Source organism: Chrysochloris asiatica, unplaced genomic scaffold (genome assembly GCF_000296735.1).
Source record: "Chrysochloris asiatica unplaced genomic scaffold, ChrAsi1.0 scaffold00078, whole genome shotgun sequence".
NCBI classification, from domain to species: domain Eukaryota; kingdom Metazoa; phylum Chordata; class Mammalia; order Afrosoricida; family Chrysochloridae; genus Chrysochloris; species Chrysochloris asiatica.
In genome coordinates, this window is record NW_006408596.1 from 5913846 (window position 1) to 5936467 (window position 22622).

General features: G+C 44.9%; 1 protein-coding gene across 3 annotated transcripts in view; it reads left to right on the forward strand.

The window, feature by feature from the left end:
- Window positions 1-22622, forward strand: part of ALDH2 (aldehyde dehydrogenase 2 family (mitochondrial)) — a 38285-nt gene that overhangs the window by 4067 nt on the left and 11596 nt on the right. The window contains exons 1-5 of one of the 3 annotated variants that reach the window (XM_006865428.1): window positions 11310-11339; window positions 16958-17062; window positions 19050-19190; window positions 20527-20606; window positions 22167-22278. In XM_006865428.1, the coding sequence (XP_006865490.1) occupies window positions 19116-19190; window positions 20527-20606; window positions 22167-22278 (267 nt within the window). In that variant the 5' untranslated portion in view covers window positions 11310-11339; window positions 16958-17062; window positions 19050-19115. Of the gene's footprint in view, window positions 1-11309; window positions 11340-16957; window positions 17063-19049; window positions 19191-20526; window positions 20607-22166; window positions 22279-22622 lie in introns of those variants that run through there. The other 2 variants (XM_006865427.1, XM_006865429.1) reach the window with 2 other exon arrangements.

Genomic DNA, 22622 nt, shown 5'->3' on the forward strand with positions numbered 1-22622 from the left:
TACAGGGTCGCTATGGGTCGGAACCGACTCAATGGCACATAACAACAACAACAACAACAAGGGTTAAACAGTTCTTAAAGTCTTCTCTGCTGTGGCTGGCTCGTTGGTGCTCTTGCCAGGGAGTTCCTTGAAGTTTAATGGACTATTCTGAGGTCAGCTTCTCTGTAAGGGGCTAGGCTTTGAAGTTGCTTCTGTTGGCACTGGATTCTCTCATCCAAGGGCATTGGGGGTGGGAAGGTTATGGGCTCTTGAGAGATGGTTGTACAACAAGCTTGTTGAAGCTTGTCTGGATAGAGGTGGAAGGCAAGAGATGTGGTAGGTCCTCTTCTGCCTTCCTTTATTTCTCAACCCTAAAAAGATTGAATGATGTGATCTATCTCACCTTCTTGGGGTCCACCTGCCTCTACTTGTCCTGGGTGGGATTATGTTGTTGTTGTTAGGTGCTTTTGAGTCAGTTCCAACTCATAGAGACCTTATGCACACGAGAACGAAACACTGCCCAGTTCTGTACAATTCTCACCATCATGATTACACTGGAGTCCATTGCTAATGCCACTGTGCCAATCCATCTTACTGGGGGTCAACCCTCCACTTTACCAAACATGATATCCTCCTCCAGTGACTGGTCCTTCCTAATAACATGTTCGAAGTATGAGAGATGAAGTCTCGCCATCCTGATGTCCAAGGAGCACTCTGGCTGCACTTGTTCCAACACAGATCTGGTTGCTCTTCTGGCAGTCCATGGTACTTTCAATATTCTCCTCCAACACCATAACTTAAAGGCATCTGTTCCTCTACAGTCTTCCTTATTCACTCTCCAGCTTTCACATAAATATGAGGCTACTGAAAATACCAGGGCTTACGTCAGGCATACCTTAATCCTCCACCAGACATCTTTGCTCCTGAACACTTTAAAGAGGTCTTGTGCAGCAGGTTTGCTTAATGCAGTGCATTGTTTGAGTTCTTGACTGCTGCTCCCATGAGTGGTGATAGTGCTCACAGAGTGGGAGAAAGTTTTTGGTTGGGTCTGGAAGATCTTATGACAAGTTATCCTCTGCACTCTCCAACAGTGGACTGAAAGGGGAGCTGAAGGTGGCCAGGCTTCCTGAAGACAACGTTTCTCATCCTTAGAGGTTTCAGGGATTCACTTCTGTGTATGAAAACTCATTTCCTTGTGTCATTCTTTGTTTCCTATTGGTTTCTCCCCTGATTTGGAGAGTAATTAAAATCTGGAAAGACAACTCAAAGGAAAACCCAAAAGACTATGGTTTCACCAGAATCACTAATCTCACTGTATGGGATGTGGCTAATAGTTTAATCTTCAACATCATCATTTCATATATATTGCTAACATTATTTCTTGCTCTGAACTCAGAGTCCCATTCACTAGTTGATGAAACCTTGGGCAGATTCATTTACTCAACAGACATTGAGCACTCCCAGTTCCAATGAACTTAACAGATCAGAATCCCTGCCTGTGGGAAGCTGGTCTTCTAGAAGGTTGTTGTTGAGTCTCTTGGAGTTAGTTCTAACTTATAGCGAAGTTGTATAGGGTTTATGAGGAACAGCTGACGGCTTTGAATTATCGACCTTGTAGTTATCAGTCCAGTACTTATCTTACAGCACCAGAGCTCAAAAAGAAGTAATTGAAAGGTCTGTATAATATGGAGGTCTGTTCTCATATAGATGATGCCCTAGGAAATCCACTGGGGCAATTCTATTCTGTCACATGAGATTGCTGTGAGTAAAACATGGACTTGCCACCACCTAACAGCAACATACAAAAAACATATTTGTAATTTCTTTCCTGAAGAGGTGACTAGGTTGTGGTCAAGTTCAATAGGGATTAGGAGTAAATTAAATTTGTATCTTTATTCTTAGCTTCTTTTTTTTAAATTTATTAAATGTTTTTATTTTGGATTGAGTGAAAGTTTACAGGGCACATCATCAGCTTCACATTCAACCATTCATATAGCTTGTTTCATTACATTGATTATTATCCCCTCCATATATCATCAGTTAACAGTGTTTCTCTCTATCCTCTTTAGCTTTTTTTTTTGGGTCGGGGGGAACTTGCTATTCTTAGCTTCTTGACCACAACACTCAGGAACTAAAGAGAAAACTGACCCAAAAATGGATCTCCCTAAATAGAATTTTCTGATTACCACAGAAACACATCTACAGTCCAAAAAGACAAGTATTACATAAGTCTTCTGGGTAGAAACTCATTGCACATTCACATAGGTTTGAGCAAATATTCACTGCAACATAGTTTGCATTAGCAAGCACACACAAAAAAAGCCAGTTTGAATTGAAACCAACTCAACAGCACCTAACATCAACAGGAAATAAAATGAACAAAATATTTTGGTTACTTAAATGACCAAAGGCTAAAACCTGAACTCCTCTCTATCAAGCTCACAGCAACCCTACAGCTCAGACAGAGTAGCACTGCCCTGAGGGCTTCAGAGGCTGTCACATGACAGAAGCATACTGCCACACCCTTCTCCCAGGGAGCAGCTGGTGGGTTTCAACCACTGTGCACCAGGGCAACTTCAGTTCATTTATTGTTGTTAAAGTGTCGCTAGTAGGGTTCTGTATACATAGCGACCCTGTATCGGGTTTCCAGGGAGCAGCTGGTGGCAGTTCAGTGCATATCCTGCAGCACCACACTAGGACTCCCATTTCAGTTATGGGAAGGACTAATTCTTTGTATGCAGCAGTTACCAGAAATTTACCAGATGGTGTAGATCATGGATCTCAAAAACAAAGCTACCAGAGGGCAAAATGTCCAGCATAGAGCACAGTATGGAAGTAATTATGGAGCTCTGGTAGCATAATGGGTTACATGTTGGGCTGCTAACAGCAAGGTCAGCAGTTCGAATCTACCAGCTACTCCGCGGGAGAAAGAACAGAAAGGCTTTCTTTTCCAGTAAAGATGTATAACCTCGGCAACCCTATACAGGGTCTCTATGAGTGGAGCTAACTCCAGAGCATATACGCACCCTCACCATGAAGCACTTACAACTACCCAAGACAAAGCTGCATCGCATATGTTGTTGCTGTTTGTTACCGACTCATAGCAACCTTAAGCAAAACAGAACGAAATACTGCAGGATCCTGTGCCAAGATCACAATTGTTGCTACGTTTGAGCCCTCAGTGCTGTCACTGTGCCAATCCATCCCGTTGGGGACATTCCCCTATGTCTTTGACCCTCCACTTTTTTAAACACGATATCCTTCTCCAGGGACTATCCTTCCTGATAATGTGTCTGAAGTATGAGAGACGAAGTCTGGCTATTCTGGCTTCTAAGGAGCATTCTGGATGCACTTCTAACACAGATTTGTTTTTCTGGTAGTCCATGGTACTTTTAATATTCTCCTCCAACACCGTAACTCAAATGCATAAATTCTTCTATGGTCTTCCTTCTTCATTGTCCAACTTTCATAAGCATATGAGGCTATTGAAAATACCATTGCTGGCTCAGGTATTTTCCAGCTGACATCTTTGCTCTTGAACACTTTGAAGACGTCTTATGCGCAGAAAACAAATAAAACTACTGGAGGGAAAACTACCCTGCTGACTAACTGGACGGGGTGGGAAAGGAAATGTGTTTGTGAGTAGTGACTAATGGGGGCTTTGACTTTATTAAAGGGCTTATCTCTCTAAAAGTAGAGATGCTAAAGCAAATGGGAGAAGTGAGGAGGTGAAAGAGCTGCTTGAGAAGGTCAGCTTGAGAAGACAAAGTCAAATATTATAACACAATGGGCAAAGAAATGAAGTTAGAAAACCAACAGGGAAGAACACGCTCAGCATTTCTCAAGCTGGGGGAAGTGAAGAAAAAATTCAAGCCTCTACTTTTATTATTGAAGGATTCTCTGGGAAAAATAGTGAATGATACAGAAAGCATTAAAAGAAGATGGAAGGAATACACAGAGTCACTGTACCAAAAAGAAATGGCCAATGTTCAACCATTTCAAGAGCTAGCATATGATCAAGCGCCAACGATACTGAAGGAAGAAGGCCAAGGTGCACTGAAGGCACTGGTAAAGAACAAGGCACCGGGAATTGACGCAATACAAGTTGAAATCTTTCAACAAACATGTGGCACTGGAGGTACTCATTCATCTATGCTGAGAAATTTGGAAGACAACTACCTGGCCAGTTGACTGGAAGAGATCTGTATTTGTGCCCATTACAAAGAGAGGTGACCCAAATGGAATGTGGCAATCATTAGACAATATCATTGATACCCAAGTGAGTAAAGTTTACTAGGTAATTCAAAAACAGCTGCAACCATACATTGACAGAATTTTCAAGGTTCAACCTGATTTAGAAGAGGACGTGGAACGTTATGAGGGATGTGATTGCTGACATCAGATGGATCTTGACTGAAACAGAAATTACCAGAAAGATATTTACCTGTGCTTTATTGACTATGCAAAAGCTTTTGATTGTGTGGATCTTGACAACTTATGGACAACATTGTGAAGAATGAGTAGTCCGTAACACTTAATTGTACTCTTGAGAAACTTGTACATAGACCAACAGGCAGTTGTACGAACACAACAAGGGAACACTGAATGGTTTAAAATTAAGAAAAGTATACAACAGAGTTGTATTCTTTCACCATACTTATTCAACCTGTATGCTGAGCAAATAATCCGAGAAGCTGAGTTATATGAAGAAAAATGTGGCATCAGGATTGGAGGAAGACTCATTAACAATCTGTGATATGCAGATTTTACAACCTTGCTTATTGAAAATGAAGAGGACTCAAAATACTTATTGATGAAGATCAAAGACCACAGCCTTTGGTATGGGCTGCAAATCAATGTAAATAAAACAAAAATCCTCACCACTGGACCAGGACTGATCAGTTTCCTTCGGTTATACCTTGGGTTGCTTTGAGTCTAAATAGACCCAAGGGCACCTAACAACAAAAGGCAAATTTAAAAAGAAAACAAAAGGGACAGTCCTGTGATACCCCACCTCTGCTAACAGCTGGTATACACAGAATAAGCATTGTCTGCCCTGGACTAGAAGAGTTGTGGGATGACATCAAGAATATCATACAGGAAGAAAGCAAAAAGTAATAAGAAGACAAGAAAGAAGGAAAAAATCAAAATGGATGTCAGAAGAGACACTGAAACTTGCTCTCCAGTGTAGAGATGCTAAAGCAAATGCAAGAAATGAAGAGGTACAAGAGCTAAACAGAAATTTTCAAAGGTCAGCTAGAGAAGACAAAGTAAAATATTATAACGAAATGTGCAAATATCTGGAGTCAGAAAACCAAAAGGGAAGAACACGCTCAGCATTTCTCAAGTGGGGGAACTAAAGAAAAAATTCAAGCCTCAACTTTAATTATTGAAGAATTCTCTGGGCAAATTATTGGATGATGCAGAAAGCATCAAAAAAAAAAAAAAAAAAAAAAAAAAAAAAAAAAAAAAAAAAAAAAAAAAAGATGGAAGGAATACACAGAGTCACTGTACCAAAAGGAAATGGTTGATGTTCATCCGTTTCAAGAGGTAGCATATGATCATGAGCCAATGATACTGAAGGAAGAAGTCCAAGGAGCACTGAAGGAATTGGCAAAGAACAAGGCACCTAAAATTGATGGAATAAAAATTGAAATCTTTCAAGAAAGTGAGGCAGCACAGGAGGCACTCACTCATCTATGTTAAGAAATGTGAAGACACCTAACTGGCCAACTGATTGGAAGAGATCCATATTTGTGCCCACTCCAAAGAGAGGTGACCCAATAGAATGAGGAAATCATCGGACAATATTTTTGATATCCCATCCGAGGAAAGTTTTACTAAAGGTAATACAGAAATGGCTGCAAGCATACATTGACAGAGAACTTTCAGTGGTTCAAGCTGGATTCAGAAGAGGCCCTGGAATGAGAGATATCATTGTGGATGTCCGACGGATCTTGGCTGAAAGCAGAGAATACCAGAAGGATGTTTACCTATGCTTTACTGACTACATGAAGGCTTTCAATTGTGTGGATCATGACAAACTATGGACAACACTGAGAAGTATGAGTATTCCAGAACACTTAATTGTACTTCTGAGAAATCTGTACCTGGACCAAGAGGCAGTTGTTCGAACAGAGCATGGGAACACTGAATGTTTTAAAATTGGGAAAGGTGTGCGACAAGGTTGTGTTCTTTCACCATACTTGTTTAATTTGTATGCTGAGCAAATAATCTGAAAAGCTGGGTAATATGAAGAAAAATGTGGCATCAGGATTGGTGGAAGGCTCATTAACAACCTGCAATATGCACATGATACAACCTTGCTTGCTGAAAGTGAAGAGGACTTAAAATACCTGATGAAGATCACAGAGCACACAAAGCCTTTGGTATGGATTGCATCTCAGTGTAAAGAAAACAAAAATCCTCACCACTGGACCAATAAACAACATTCTTATCAATGGATAAAAGACTGAAGTTGTCAAGGACTTCACTCTTCTTGGATCAACAACTATCAACACTCATGGAAGCAGCAGTCAAGAAATCAAACGACGTATTGCATTAGGCAAATCTGCTGCACAAGACCTTTTTAAAGTGTTGAAGAGCAAAGATGTCAGCTTGAGGACTGTGGTGCACCTGACCCAAGCCATGGTATTTTCAATAACCTCATATGCATGCGAAAGCTGGACAGTGAATAAGGAGGACCGCTGAAGAATTGATGCTTCTGAGTAATGGTGTTGGAGAAGAATATTGAAAGTGCCATGGGCTGCCAAAAGAACAAACAGATCTGTGTTGGAAGAAGTGCAGCCAGAGTGCTCCTTGGAGGTCAGGATGATCAGACTTCGTCTCTCATACTTCAGACATATTGTCAGGAGGGAGCAGTCACTGGAGAAGGATATCATGTTTGGTAAGATGGAGGGTCAGAGAAAAAACAGACCCCAGTGAGATGGACTGGCAAAGTGGCAGCATGAATGGGCTCAAGTATGGCAATAGTTGTGAGGTTGGCACAGGACCAGGCTGTATTTCGTTCTGTTGTGCATAAGGTCACTATGTGTCAGTAAAGACTCGATGGTACCTAACAACAACAAACCTTCAACTAAGCGGTGCTTTTAGAGTGGCTGCAGACTGAGTCAAGTGAACTGTTCCCAATGAGATCACTCTGATTTTATCTTTTGTTGAAACAGAATTGTAGGGTCTTCTGTAGAAATTGATTCAGGCAGCCCAGGGAATGGGAGCTGATTCTTGGAACGCTAACAACTTGAGGACTTTCCCTAGGCCCCTTCTTGGTTTCTTTTGCTTCTAACAACAGCTTCCATAGTATAAAGAACACAAGTGGTACAGTGTACCTCCTGCTGCTGAGACTCTGGTGCGGACTACAATATGTTTTGAGGTCAGGTTGATTCCAGGTTATATGTATTATAAACATGGCTATTGATCACGATTATCTATTGGACCCCTATGCTGAGGAATTTGCCTACATTGTCACCTTACCTCCTACCAACAACTCTGAACCAAGTGATATCGCTGTCCCATCTTATAGACGAGGAAAACTGAGGCCCACATAGTGAGTATGAAACCAAGGGTTTCAATTCAGCCCTATACCATACTGCTTTGTGGGCAAATCCTATGGTCAGACAAGGAAGCAAATCATTAAGGCATCATTGCATAGTTGAGATTAGTAGGGAGGGGCTGTATTTATTCACACTTGTATTCCTAGCACCGAGCTTGGCAAATAAACGCTGCTCAGTAAACATTTATCGAGTACATGCTTGTTTTGCAATCTTATACTCCCGGAATAAGGGGGAAAGGTTTTTACTGTGAACCCAATGTTGCTCCTCAAAAGGGCCTTCACTGCAATGTATTTGAGAGTTAGTATGATGGAGACATTCGGACTTGCCGGGAGTTGCTGAAATTGGCTAGGGAAAGATGTGCATATAAGGCAGGGGATGCCCAACCACAGCATGTTGGCAAGTGGAACCCATGCCTGCCTGGCAAACAGCAGAAGCAAGTCTCGCTTATCTTGGAAGCGGTGAGAACCTAGGAATGCAGAATGTTAGGTCTTATGCGAGGTAGGATCAGGTGCCAGCAAGTCTGGGGGAGGTGACTGTCCTTGGCCTTAAACCCATCTCACTCCAAGGCTTCCAGAGGACTGGGTGGAGAAGTGTAAGTAATGTGCCGCAATCTTTGTTTATGTTGATCTTGTCTTCCTGGGAATCTTGGAATCTTGTAAAATCTTGTGAAAGATAGCATCTGTGCTCTCTTGGGCAGTTAGTTCACAATCACCAAGAGAATGCCAGTGCCCAGACACAGGTACCAGTAGCTGCTACTACAAAGCACAACATGTATTTATGTTGTCCAGAAAGTAAAGTGATTTGTAGTGAACCTATCGGAGTTATAATGCTCCTTAGGGTTTCTGAGACTAAATCCTTACAGAAGCAGAGCGCCTCATGTTTCTCCAGAGGAACAGCATATACCTCCAACCTGCGGTTAATATCTCAACAGATTACCCACTGAGTTACCAGGGCTCCTTAAGGTGTTCCAGGGACATGGATTTCCTAGGTAACATATCCCTAATCCCTTCATGTAAAAAGCATGGTCTAAGATCTTTCTAGGATGTATCCTGCCTCATTAAATTGGGGCAACTATGCGGCACTGTAGGATCAGCACTAGACCGTAGGTCAGTTTGAACCACAAAGTCAGAGGTTTGAACCACAAAGTCAGAGGTTTGAACCACAAAGTCAGAGGTTCGAACCCACCATCCATTCCTCGAAAACTCTATACTGGGTTGCTATGGGTCAGAACCAACTTGATGGCACTTAACGACATAATTTAACCTTTAACTGGCAACCCTGAGCAGATTAAAATTGTCCTTTGTTACCAGGGACTGAGTGTCATTTATCCTCAGGGACTGAGTGACCATTTCCCTGGGCTGCAGCCCACCTGCTCACAGCTCTGCTGTCCCTGCCCCAGCTTCTCAGCCAGCCACCTCCATCCCCAGGTTTACAGTTCTAATGTGTAAGATGCCCAAGGCATTACTTTCATCCAGCCAATCTCATTTTCATACAGAAATCTATCCTATGTTCATCAAGATATTTGCTGTGGAGAAAAGGAGCTCTGGTAGCATAGTGGTTATGAATCGGGCTGTGAACCGCAAAGTCAGCAGTTCGAAACTACCAGCTGTTCCGCGGGAAAAAGATGAGGCTTTTTACTCCCATAAAGATTTACAGCCTTGGAAACTGTACAGGGTCACTATGAGTCAGAACCGACTCCACGGCACATAACAACAACAACGTCGGGAATAGTGAAAACGTGTGCGTTTGTGGAACATGGTTTAAATGACTCGGGGACTATCCATTGAGGAATGCTGTTTCTCAGAATAATGAAGTTGTTATGACTGGAATGTGTCCAAGATAAAATAAACTGTGAAATGAGAAAAAGCAAGTTACAAAAGGAACCCTGGTGGCACAGTGGTTAAACATTTCTCTGCTAACCAAAAAGTTGGTGGTGTGAACCTGCTACTAGCAACTCTAAGGGAGAAAACGCCTGGTCACCTGCTCCCGTGAAGGTGTTTACTGCCGTTCAATGTTGCTGAATCCATTCTGACTCACAGCAACCTTGTATAGGCTTTCCAAGGAGTGACTGATCCTACAGCGCCATGCCAGGACTCCTCTGTAAAGATGACAGCCTGGGAAAACCTATGAGGAAGCTCTACTGTGTCACATGGGGTCCATATGAGTCAGAATCAACTTAACGGCACTGGTGCCACCTAGACCCCTGGGTCCACATTGCTCAGAGCTCGGGAGTTTTCACTTCTTACTGGGTAGGTGTCTTTCTCCTCACCAGGACATTAGCTCCAGGGAGCTGGGACCTTGCTGTTTTACCCAGTGTGCCTACCATGGCAAAAGCCCTCAGTTCCAGCTTACAGTATGCTTTGACAGATGCATCCAATGTTTACAACATGGAGAGTTATTTCTTAAAATGCTTAGAAAATAAGAGCATTTGGATGGTAAAGCTCTAAGTATTTGACAGTCATCCAGAGTGTCATGTTTTCATGTCCCAGGACATGTGGCGCTGCATCTGGAAAGTAAAGCGGAAATAAGTGGGGAGGGGCCCCTGTCCCAAGCTGACCGAATTAAGCCTGTTATATAAGTCAAGCTTTGGGTTTCAAGGCCACGGGGTTGTAAGAATTTGGCCTGGAGTCCACCCTGGGTGTTTATTCAACAGGAGTTGCCATGAAACTCCCATCACTTGAGGCAGAACTTGGCAGGGTCTGGGGCTCAGTTTGAAAACAGCTCCTCCGCCAGCTCCCCCTAGGGGTGGGAGACCATGGTGGTCTGGCTTGAGAGGAAAGGAAACAGGAAATCTAAACAGGAGGAACTTTCTAATTCCTGTTGAGCAAACCCAAGTTTAGCAGATCACTGAGAAGGGAGGATGGATTGTGTAAAATGTAGCCTGCTTCTCCATTTATAAGGAAATAAATGAATAGGAACAGCACCCAAAAACCAGACTCATTCCCATCGCGGAGATTCCAAGTCATAGCAACCTTTGTTGTTGCTGTTGTTAAGTGCCATCAAGGCAGTTTCAACCCATAGTAACCCTGTATAGGGTTTCCAAGGAGCAGCTGGTGACCTTGAACTGCTGACATTGTGGTTCAAACTGACTTTGCGGTGCAGCACATTCACCCACAGTGCCACACTAGAACCTTAGAGGACAGAATTAAACTGCCCCATAACGTTTCCAAGGCTGTAAATTTGTATAGAAGCAGCCTCCCATATCTTTCTCCTAAGTTAGGGGTTCAAATCCATGACCTTAACCACTGTGCCACTAGGGTTCCACCCAGGAAGAACAATCCTGAAAATCCTGGGCTTTGAAAGGAAAATACGGGGCTTTGAGTGATCTTTTCCAGAATGCTAGTCTAAGATTTTTGTGCTTAGAGAGGGGCAAGGCCAGCAGTGGACGCTGGAGGGTGGCAGGGGGCAAGGGGCTCAAACAGACAGGACCTCATCCCTGCTGCTTTTCCTGCTTTCTGATCTTTGCAAAATAAACAATGAACACTGTTTCAGGACAGACGTGTTTGGAGCTACTGGGCAGAGATAAAAGCCGAGTCATGTAGATGCCGGCCCGAGGCAGGTCTGGAGTCCTATTGTAGAGGCTGTCCTCTGAGACCCGCTGAGTGCCAGGGCCTGGCTGGGTGCTGTGTTGCACTCAGATGTCACAGAAGCCTTGTCTCCACGGAGGGATGAAGCATCTGAACCAGGGTCACAGCCTGCGTGTGGTAGGGCTAGCACACCATCCAGAATAAAAATGGGAAATCAGTACAGAGAAGGAGTTTGGAACTAAGAGTTCCAAACTTCACGAAGGCCGACTCAGGTGGTGACTGGAAGCTAGAGTTGAAGGGACAACTGGGCAAAAGAACAGTTGTTCGAGGAGGTCCCAAGGCCTGGGTTCAAATCCTGCCTGTCACTCACTGCTGTGTGACCTTGAACAAATAGAGAAGATGAAGCCTCCCCCCCACCCCCCAACCCCCAGTTTAGGTTTGCTGTGTGAGGCTTCAGTGGTAATAATAATCTGGGAAACTGGAGCTACTGGTTTCGGGGGCTGTCACAGCATGAGCTGCTAGTAAATACGCAACAGGTGCTCCGTGATGTGCAGACGGCTGAGTGGACAGCCGCAGGTCCAGCAAAGCAGTACTGGGGCCTACCTGATGCAACCTCTCCTCCCCTAGGCAAGTCAAGTGCCCCCCCCCACACCTACTCTAACTGCTTCCTGTCCTTGCTCTAGCCACCATTCCCCCTCAAGTGTCTCACCGCAGGAGTGAGGCTGTGTGTGACCACAGGGTGACAATGGGGACAGATGCTCCAGCCCTGCACATGCCAGGTCCTCCACAGGTGTTACAGAGAATCTGCCCCAGGTACCTCACAAACTTTCCGATCTCGTGGGGCATGGGGCTGGAGAATGGGAGTAAATGGTTGGACTTCTACAACTCAACAAGAGGATAAACAAAAGACTGAATAGACATTTCTCCATAAACACATGAAATGTAGTCATCAGGGAAATGCAGATTAGACCACAGTGATCACCATTTTACCGGGACTGTTTTTGTTGTTGTTAAGTGCTGTCCAGTAGGTTTCGACTCACAGCAATCCTGTATAGGATTTCCAAGGAGCAGCTGGTGGGTTTGAACCGCTGACCGTTTGGTTAGCAGTCCAGGACTGATCCTGGTGGTGCCTGGTGATGGCTGGTGGTGGCTGTGTGCCGTGGAGTCGGTTCCAACTCATAGTGACCTTGTCCAGGGTTTCCAAGGCTGTAAATCTTTACGGGAGCAGAATGCCTCATCTTTCTCCCGCAGAACAGCTGGTAGTTTCGAACTACTGACTTTGCGGTTCACAGCCCGATTCGTAACCACGACGCTACTGGTTAAAAGAAAACAAAACAACAAATGTTGGCGAGGTGAAACTGGAACCCTCTTGCATTGTTGGGACGATGTAAAATGGTGTGGCCACTATGCGGTTTGGTGATTCCTTAAAAAGTTAAATATAAAATTACCAAATGACCCAGTAATTTCACTCCTAGGTACATACCCCCAAACAATTAAAAGCAAAATCTCAAAACAAATGCTTGTACAGAGATATTCACCGCAGCATTTTTCACAACAGTCAAATGGTGGCAACAACCCAGATGTCCTTCAGTGGGGGAGTGGATTAACAAAAGGTGGGCTATCCTTATGATGGAAAATTCGGGTTTATTTTACAACATGGATGAACTGCAAACATTATGAAAGAAGCCAGCCACAAAAAGCCACATACTTTAAGATTCCATTTATATGAAACGCCTAACTCAGTTCACTAACTTGGAGTTGATTCCGACTCCAGCGACCTTAGAGGACAGAGCAGAACTGTTCCCTGAGACCTTACCTTCTCCCCTTCTCCCACAGGTTGAGCCACTCCGACCTTTACTAAGCAGCCCAAAGCTTACCCCAGGGGTAAGAATAAACAAAACCATAGAATGTAGGTTGGTGGTTACCAGAAGCTGGAGGAGAGATGAGTGGGGAGGAACTATGAATGAGTATTGTTGTTGTTTCTAAGTGCCTTCTAGAGGGTACTGACTCATAGTGACCCTGGATAAAGTTTCCAAGGAGCAGTTGGTGGGTTTGAACTACCGACTTTCCAATGCTGAGCCTATGGTGCCACCCCAGGCTTCTTTTGTTGGGCCATGAAAATGTCTTGAAGTTAGATCAGGTGGTAGTTGCACAATCCTGTTTAATGACAGAACCCCTTTACTACGCCTACCATCATTTTATGGTGTCTTGGTGTGGCACTGTAGGTTAATGCACTGAACTGCAGGGTTAATTTTACCACAAGGTCGGTGGTTCAACCCCACCAGCCGCTCCTCAGAGATCCTATACAGGGTAGCTATGAGTCGGAAGCAACTCGACAATACTTAACATTTATATCCCCTCCCCGACTGTGAACACAGTTTTTCCCTCTGCTTCCCAGCTCTCCTACAGGAAGAAATAGATGTCATTTCTCTACAGATTAATGATCAACCAACTAATTTGAAACCATTTAAACATTTCAAACCTGGATTTCAGAAGAATCTAGGTTAATGCTTCCCCACATTGTTGTCTCATCAAATGCCCACGGACCTTACAGTGGTGCCTTGTGCTGTGGCGCTGGGGGAGCAGGGATTGTGCAGAAATGCCAAATTTGAGCCTGGGAAAGTGAAGCCAGCTGGACCCTTACATAAGTGCCTCTTCCTGAACAGCCCTGTCCCCGGCACCACATGGTGGACTTAGCACATGTCCTGTTTTCTCATGGACACCTCACACACTTATCCTGCACCTTAGAGAGAGGCCTTCTGACTCAGCCACCCTGTAGGACAGAGAAGAACCGACCCTGCCATTTCCCAGGCATTGATACTGTAGGATAAGCATTGTTCATACCTACCAAACAGCTCCTCTGAAACCCTAGACAGGGTCGCTGTAAGTTGGAGCTGACTCAATGGCACTTAACAACAACAAATCTTTATGGAAGCTTTGTCCCAACATGTGGCTGGTGGGTTCGAACTTTTTGGTTAGCAGCCAAGTGCTTTGAAATGACACAAACAGGAGCAATAAGATCCCAGAGTCACCTGGACACGTATGGCCACTGACATGAGCCCAGCTCCAGGTTGGGTTGATGGCTCTGTCTTGTTTAGGGTCACTGACTGCCCCCAGAGTGACTGCAGACGGTTCCTGGAGTTCTGAGTTAAGGCTAGGCCATAGCTCCGGTCCTGAGTCAGAGCCCCCTTGAGAAAGGAATGCAGATTAGGCCTTGGATGGATGTTCCTGCCTGATGGAGTTTGCCCCAGGCCAGGTGAGTTGGCTAGGGCCCCTTCCTGACACAACAGTTTTCCTAGTCTGAGGGGAACCACATGCTGGGATATTTCTTCCTGTACTCCCCACGCTAGATTCCTGGAGAGCATAGAGGAAATTCAGCTAGCTTTTCCTTAAGCAACCTTTGGCCAGGACTCTTTGCTCAGAGAAAGGAGCTGCAGGCTCCCACCTCCCTGACATTGCCTCCTTAAGAGAGAGCATTAAGTCTTACACATTGCCACAAGTCAGGATAGACACACAACCCAGTGACTAATGGTGGTGATGGTGTGCCATGGAGTTGGTTCTGACTCATAGCGACCCTGTTATAGGGTTTCCGAGGATGTAAATATGGGAACAGAAAAGCAGAAAGTCTCATCTTTCTCCCATGAAACAGCTGGTAGTTTTGAACTGCTGACCTTGAAGTCAGCAGCCTAACTTGTAACAACTACACTGTCAGTGACTAATAACAGCAACAAAGTGTCTTCCAGACTTGACTGGGTCTGTAAAGTAGGCACCACTGTGACTGCCAGAGAAGTCTGAATCAGGACCTGGCCACTGAACTCAAGGCTCCAAAGACTGGTCCTGCTCTCTGACCCCATCTCTTATTTCCTTTCTGATTCACCACGAACTCTGGCCACCTTTGTTTTCCCTCAAATGCACCAGATTTTCCTGCCCTAGGGCTTTTGCAGAGCACAGCCTTCAATATAGATTACATCTCAATGTTAAGAAAACAAAAATCCTCACCACTGGACCAATAAACAGCATTATCAATGGAGAAGAGATTGAAGTTGTCAAGGACTTCATTCTTCTTGGGTCAACTGTCAACACCCACGGAAGCAGCGGTCAAGTTAGATCAAACAACATATTGCATTAGGCAAATCTGCTGCACAGGAACTTTTTTTAAAGTGTTGAAGAGCAGAGATGTCAGCTTGAGAACTAAGGTGCGCCTGACCCAAGCCATGGTATTTTCAATAACCTCATATGGATGCAAAAACTAGACAGTGAATAAGGAAGATCGTAGAAGAATTGATGCCTTTGAGTTGTGGTGTTGGAGGAGAATACTAAAAGTGCCATGGACTGCCAAAAGAACCAATAGATCTGTTTTGGAAGAAGTGCAACCAGAGTGCTCCTTGGAGGCCAAGATGGCTAAGCTTCGTCTCTCATACTTTGGACACATTGTCCGGAGAGAACAGTCACTGGAGAAGGATGTCATGCTGGGTAAGGTGGAGGGTCAGAGAAAAAGAGGAAGACCCCCAACGAGATGGATCAGCCAGGTGGCGTCATTGATGGAGTCAAGTGTGGCAGCAGTAGTGAGGTTGGCCAAGGATCGGACATTGTGTCGTTCTGCTGTGAATGGGGTCGCTAAGAGTCGGTTCCGACTCAATGGCACCTGGCAACAACAAAAGGGCTTTTGTACTTGCCTTCCCTGCTGCCTGAACCACTCATCCTTTGTCACTTTTGCTGGCTAACTCTTCTCCAGAGGGCCTTCCCTGACCATTCCAGCTGGCCCCCAGCTCCCATTAGTGTCAATCCTCTCTCAGGATTCAGGATTTCTTATTTGCATTTAGGACCATTACAATCTGAAGTTGTAGTCTGTATTTGTTTCTTCTTTGATTTCATGAAAGCAGGGTCCTCCTTAGTTTTGTCCTCACTTTGTCGTCAGCCTCAAGCACAGTGCTGTGTACGTAGCAGTTGTTCATGCTTGCTGAATGGATGAAAGAATAATCTACTTCAGTCTCCAAGATAACCCCATGTAGTAGTGTTTCAGAGCAAACTCTTTGCTACACCTTTTACAGAGATGGTGGTGGTGGTGGTGTGCCATGGAGTTGGTTCCAACTCATAGTGACCCTACATAGGGTTTCCGAGGCTGTAAATCTTTACAGGAGCAGAAAGCCTCATCTTTCTCCTGCAGAACGGCTAGTAGTTTCGAACTGCTAACCTTGAGGCTAGCAGCCCATCTCATAACCACTATGCTACCAGAGGTCTCTGACTGTGGTCACTTCTTTGGTCATGTGACTGCTGAAGCTAGGGCTGGAGTTTCTTGAAACACCTGTCTGTGGAAGCCAGCTGCTATGTAAGAAGCTCATTCTGAGACCACCATGTAGTCAGGAAGCCCAGGCTAGCCTCTCGGAGACAGAAGTAGCTGGCTGCCAGTCCCAGCTGAAGTGACAGATGTAGGACTGAAGAAGCTATCCTGCCCACTCAGCCCTAGCCTCCCACAAACAGTAGCCACCCAGGAGAGTCCAGGCGAGTATGGCCCAGCCCAGCCGGGCTTAGTCAACTAACACACTGAGAAATGACAATAATAAAGCCTCGCATTAAGCCGCTGAGTTTTAGTTTGTTACACAGCTGTAGATCAACTGGTAGGAACATTCTCTTCATTTTTCAGATACAATAAACCAAAGCACTAAAAGGTCAAATGACTTGACCAAGGTCACTAAGAGTCTGGAATGGCAGAGTGGGCTCTCCAACTTGGATTGTCTCCAAGGCTTATACTTTCAACCCTGGGTGAATTAATGTTTGCTCTTTCTGAAGGCTTCTTTTTGACTATTATTATTTACATCTCTGGTGGTCACTACCGTGTTAAGAGCTTATCCTGGAAACTCTTTTTCCTTCTCACTGTAGATCTTCATAGACAATGAATGGCATGATGCCGTCAGCAAGAAAACATTCCCCACCGTCAACCCGTCTACTGGAGAGGTCATCTGTCAGATAGCTGAAGGGGACAAGGTGAGAACCCCTTACTTACGTTGAAACAGTTGGGATGGAGATGGACAAAGGTGATTTCATTTAAAAAGAAACACATTTTATACGTGTATGATTCACTAACAATAACCCCACTGTGGTCGGGTAGCCATCACCACCACAATGGCTCCACTACTTCTCATTTTCTTTTACACTGACTGTGCGGTTGAAATTTTACCCCATACATGTATTGCCAATGTAAAATCCTGAGTACGTATATAAACAGACACTCACCCTAGTAGAGAAAGGTACTAGATTGGACTTGGTACAATAACTCATATTCTTACGGGCTTAAAGAGTTGGCAGTGAATTTGGGGGAACATCTAATCCAGTCTCTCTTCCCCAGGCCTAGAAAGGGAAGGTCAGAGGAGGTAGGTGCACAGCTAGACAGAAGTCATTGGAGAAGTCTTTTTGAGTAGAATTTGGGTCTCCTGGGACCTAGCTCTAGGGTTGGTAGTACAGGTAGTCCCCAGGTTAAAAACAAAGTCCATTCCTGACTTTGTCCTTAAGAATTTGTAGGTCAGTTGGAACAGATGCATAAGGTTCTTACTTAGCTTTATTTTCATGCAAGAAAGACTTGAAGCCTTCAAAGATTTATACCTACAGCAAGTGAGGGTCATTTCAAAGTGAGGATAAATTTACATAACGTTAAAGCCGGGCTTTGAACTAAAGTCCATCCAGCAGTGCCCTGCTCAAAGATGGTATTTCCCTGCCCAAAGACAGTGGCCGACCTAGCTACTTTGAATGTGGCTCACCACTGTTCTGCCAGTAATCTGGTCTCATGTGTCAGGCTCCTGAAAAGGCTCACTATGCCTCTTCTGGTCCCCCATTCCAGCACTTCAACACATAAGTTTTCTCATTCCAGTTTCCATGATGAATCATGCAAATTGTAAAACTTCAAGTCTATTCCTGTTTAGCCATGACAAACTGGTTGGAAGCCCTGCAATAAAGGGCAAGTAGGAATTGTCGATGAGTTGGATACTCATAACCTGGAGACTACCTGTAAATCTTGCTTGAATTATACATGATCATAATTAAAAAATTAGTTGTATCTTATACTTTTAGAAAAAGTCTTTCATTTTTTAATAGAAAAGACACTAGAAATTATTCAAGAATGCCACCTGCCCCCTGTGAAAGACACAGTTTTCAAGTTTATAGGGTAGCCTGAAAGGAGCTCTGGTAGCCTAATGGGTTACGAGTTGGGCTGCTAACCGTAAGGTCAGCAGTTTGAATCTACCATCTGTTCTGCATGAGGAAGATGAGTTTTTTGCTCCTGTAAAGATTTACAGCCTCAGAGATCCTATACATACTCCCTGTGAGTTGGAACTGACCCATAGCACATAACCACCGCCACCACCAGGGCAGTCTGATGGAAAGTGGACCTAGTAGTAGTGCTTCCTAATGTGCTTCTCCTGATAGGAAAAATGCCAATTGTGTTTATTTTACTGCTCTCCCGAGGAGAGCAAGGTTGTTTGACGTGCATTTCTTTGAAAATGCCACCCACTGTAGAAAGAATGGTTAATCCTACTGAACTTCTTCTCTTGAGAGAGGAAAACGGTCCTCAGTGACCCTGAGGGCCGCTCTCTCCAAGATTCTTTTGTTTTGAAACTTTTTATTGTGAATTGAGTGAAAGTTTACAGAGCAGATCATCAGTTTTACATGCCAGAAATCACACACTTCGTTTCATCTCAATGCCTCTCTAAGACTTTTTGGGGGATTTTGAAATGAAAACACAGAACTCAGAATGGTAAGGTTTCGTGTTCCCACCCTGACTCTGGAAATGAGAGGAAAAGCCTGAGCTTGCCAAGTGGGACCCTTCAGGACTAGAAGGAACCGTATGGGGCAAGTCTTCTGAGACATCAATGCACACGTGGTTACCGACCGGGTGGTCTGAGACATCAGGCGGGTGGTCTGGTACTTGGAGGTGGTTATGATGAAGAAGGCCTGAAATGGCTCCATGGGTGTTTTCCAGGAGGACGTGGACAGAGCAGTGAAGGCTGCCCGGGCTGCTTTCCAGTTAGGTTCACCCTGGCGCCGGATGAACGCATCTGACAGGGGTCAGCTGCTGAACCGCCTGGCCGATCTGATTGAGCGGGACCGGACCTACCTGGCAGTGAGTCCTCAGCCTTTTCCTCCCTTGTAGCAAGTGACTCCGAGTATCCTATGTGGTGCTAATAACTGATGAGCAGGGCAGAGGGTGATTCCTTTAGGTTCTGACCCTGCTTGCAACCAAAAAGCCTCCTGCTGTCTGCTTTGATGTAGTGGGGTCTGGCTAAGTAAAGAGGAGACTGGTGGGGAGGGAACAGGGTCATGTTTCAGGGACCTTCCCAGGAGCGACCCCAGGGATGGATTTCTTTTCCTGTACCCTCTGCCGCTGAGACAGGCAGAGGAATACAAGAGGTAAGTAGTACCCTGCCCTTTTTCTAATCCATTCTGCACATCACAAGCAGGGTGATCCTTCTAGAAGGCAAGTTGTACCACGACAGTCCACTCGCCGAGCCTTCTGTGGCATCCCGTAGCCTTAGGTTAAAGCCCTGTTTCCTCTCAGGCTGGTGCAGTCACACTGGCTTCTGCTGGATCGTGCTCTTCTCAGCCTTCAGGTTCTTGAGTCCAGGCTTCCTCAAGCCTCTGCACATGCTGTTCCCTCTGCTTGAGGTGCTCTTTCCTTTATCTCCATCTCTACCTTTCCCTCGGCCTAGGAGGCATCCTATGTGTCCTTCAGGTGTCTGCTTTAAGGGCACTCCTCAGGGAGATGCTTCTCAGACGGGGTGAGCTAAATGACTGGAAGCATTCTGTGAGCTGCCTTCTCTCTAGCACCCTTGACACTGTGGTGGGTGTCATTATTTGTGTCATTATTCACTGTCTCCTTGCTCTATAAGCAACAGGTCTGTCTCAGTTACAGGGGGTGGCTTTAAGGAACAGAAATGTATCTTCTCATCGTTATGAAGGATAAAAGTCAACTGTAAACTTATAGACAGGTCCTCACCTGGCAGCTGTCTTTGTCCTAGGTGTGTATCTCAAAGTGTATTGTACTCCTTTCATATAACGCACGACCTCATTAACAAAATGAAAGGAGAATTCTGTTTCCAAACAGGATTACATCTATAAGTACAGACAGCCAGGCTTCTGGGCACCTCGTTTGGGGAGACACAATTTGATCTGTAACAAGGTTCCTCACTGTATTCCTAGCACCTAGGGTCTGGCTTAGAGCAGAAGACGAAAAACTACTTGTGAAATGATTGAAAGAGACTTGACGTATCATTCCTCCCCGACTTTTGCCTTGAGAGGGAGGGTCAATGGCCCATAAATGCGACCTTTGGTGGCATAAAAGAGCCTCTCACCCAGGCTGCCACCACCTTCTCAGTACCCACCTCCACGCTGTTGGTCAACCCACTGACTTTGTTTCCTCCCTGATTCCCCATGTCTCTGCTAACCTTTTCTTTTCTCAGGCTTTGGAGACTCTGGACAATGGCAAGCCCTATGTCATCTCCTACCTGGTGGACTTGGACTTGGTCCTCAGGTGTCTCCGGTATGGGTTCAGATTTCCTGTTCTTTCTTGCTCTAGTGGTGCTAAAGGAGTGGAAGCGGTGTTGGGGTGTACAGACAGACTGTAGAAACGTAAAAGGCACACAGGCAAAGGAGAAGCTCATCCATTTAGACTCTTAGCTCTTGGGGAAATCCCTCAGCAGCAAATATTGTAACTTAATCATAGACGTTTTTTATTTCTGCTGGAGTCAATTTGGTAATTTGTGTATTACTAGGAATTTATCCATTTCATCTGCCAAAAAAAGCCAAACTCTCTGCCATCACATCAATGCCAACTCATTGTGACCCAATAGGCAGAGTAGAACTGTCCCATAGGTTGGCCAGGCTGTAATCTGTATGGAAGCAGACTGCCACATCTTTCTCCCACAGAGAGGCTGATGAGAGAAAGGGAGTGGCGATGCTTTAAGTTGCTAACTCCTTGGCTATTTTTCTCTCAAGTCACAAGTTCATCATTCAAATTCAGATCAACTGGAGTCTCTGGCTAATATTTCAGAGATTTTCCTTTTATCCCACATCCTTCATCTTTCTCCGTCTTCCATATTTCTTCCCTCCCTGGAAACTGAAACCATTACACACTATAAACACCCAGCTGTTCTTTTTCCTGCCTCTCATTTGCTGTGTTTTTTTCTGTGCCTTGTATCTCACTCTGTTACGTGCACCCCGTCTGTCAGTGTGTCAGACTCTGGTGACTTGAATGTTGCTATGATACTGGAAGCTATGCCACTCATATTTAAGATAGCAGCGGGGGCACAGGTTTAAGCAACACTTCCAAACTGAAACTAGGAAGAAAGGCCTAGGGATTTACATGTGACAGTCAGCCAGTGAAAACCCTACACAGACCCAAACAGAACGTCCTCCGATACAGTAAGTACCAGGACACGATGCCCTAGCTTGGAAGGCACAGAGAATACACAGTGTCTGCACTGTGGAGGGGAGCACAGCAGAGATGCTGAAGATGGTGCAGGGCTTGGCGCTGTTTCATTTTGTTGTGTGCGGGGTCACCAGGAGTCAGCCCTGACTACAGTAAGACAGCTAACAACAAAGGGTCTAGATAACAAGCCTTTCAGGGGTCAGTTGATGTTTTCTTTCTTTTCTGTGGCCCTTCCACATGTAGTCCAGTGCTCTGGCTATTTGAGGAGACCACACTTCTCTACCAGATCCAAGTCATAGTTATCAGGTGCTGGGGTTTAGCTTGGTGCTGGACTAATCTATTGTTTGCGGTTTACTAATCTGGGTGTTTATCAGAATATAGCTTCCTGGGCATCAGTTCCAGAAAGCCAGATTGAGTAGATCAGGCATGGGCACCTGGAAATGGGTGTCTGTAACAAGCATTGCAGTGGGATCTGATGCTTGGAGGTTATTTACCTAGAGTAAGTTCAGTTTTTTAAGTCTTTCTGGGAAATAAGCCAAAAGCAACGGAAGTTATTAGAAAATTTCAATTAGATCAGTTCAAATCTTCTTTTGTTTTCTATTTTCTGCTAGACTTTGCAGGCTTCCCTCACAGTTGTTGTTGGAAGCTATTTGTCTTTTTTTTCTTTTTAAGGTATTATGCAGGCTGGGCTGATAAGTACCATGGGAAAACCATCCCCATCGATGGGGACTTCTTCAGCTACACTCGCCATGAGCCTGTGGGGGTGTGTGGGCAGATCATCCCGGTGAGTGATCCTCTCTCCACAGGCTGACCAGGAGTGCTGGGGCCTAGAGTCCACAAAACAGAAAGGTGATTCAGCCATCTCAGAAGGACTGGTTGCAAAGGTGTGGGGGGGTGTGGGTTGAAGTCAGAAGACAGCTGGAGTTGGAGAACACGGACTTGGATAAAGCCAAAGCCAAGTTTGGTCCTAGCCCTGCCATTCGATGACTCTGTGACCTAGGAAAGTTGCTAATCCCCTAAGTCTCAATTTTCTCATCTGACAAACGGACATGAACATAGCGCCTGTCTTAGGGAGGCAGGGAGGATTAGACAGATATGTCTAAAAGGGTACAGCACAGTGCTTGGCAC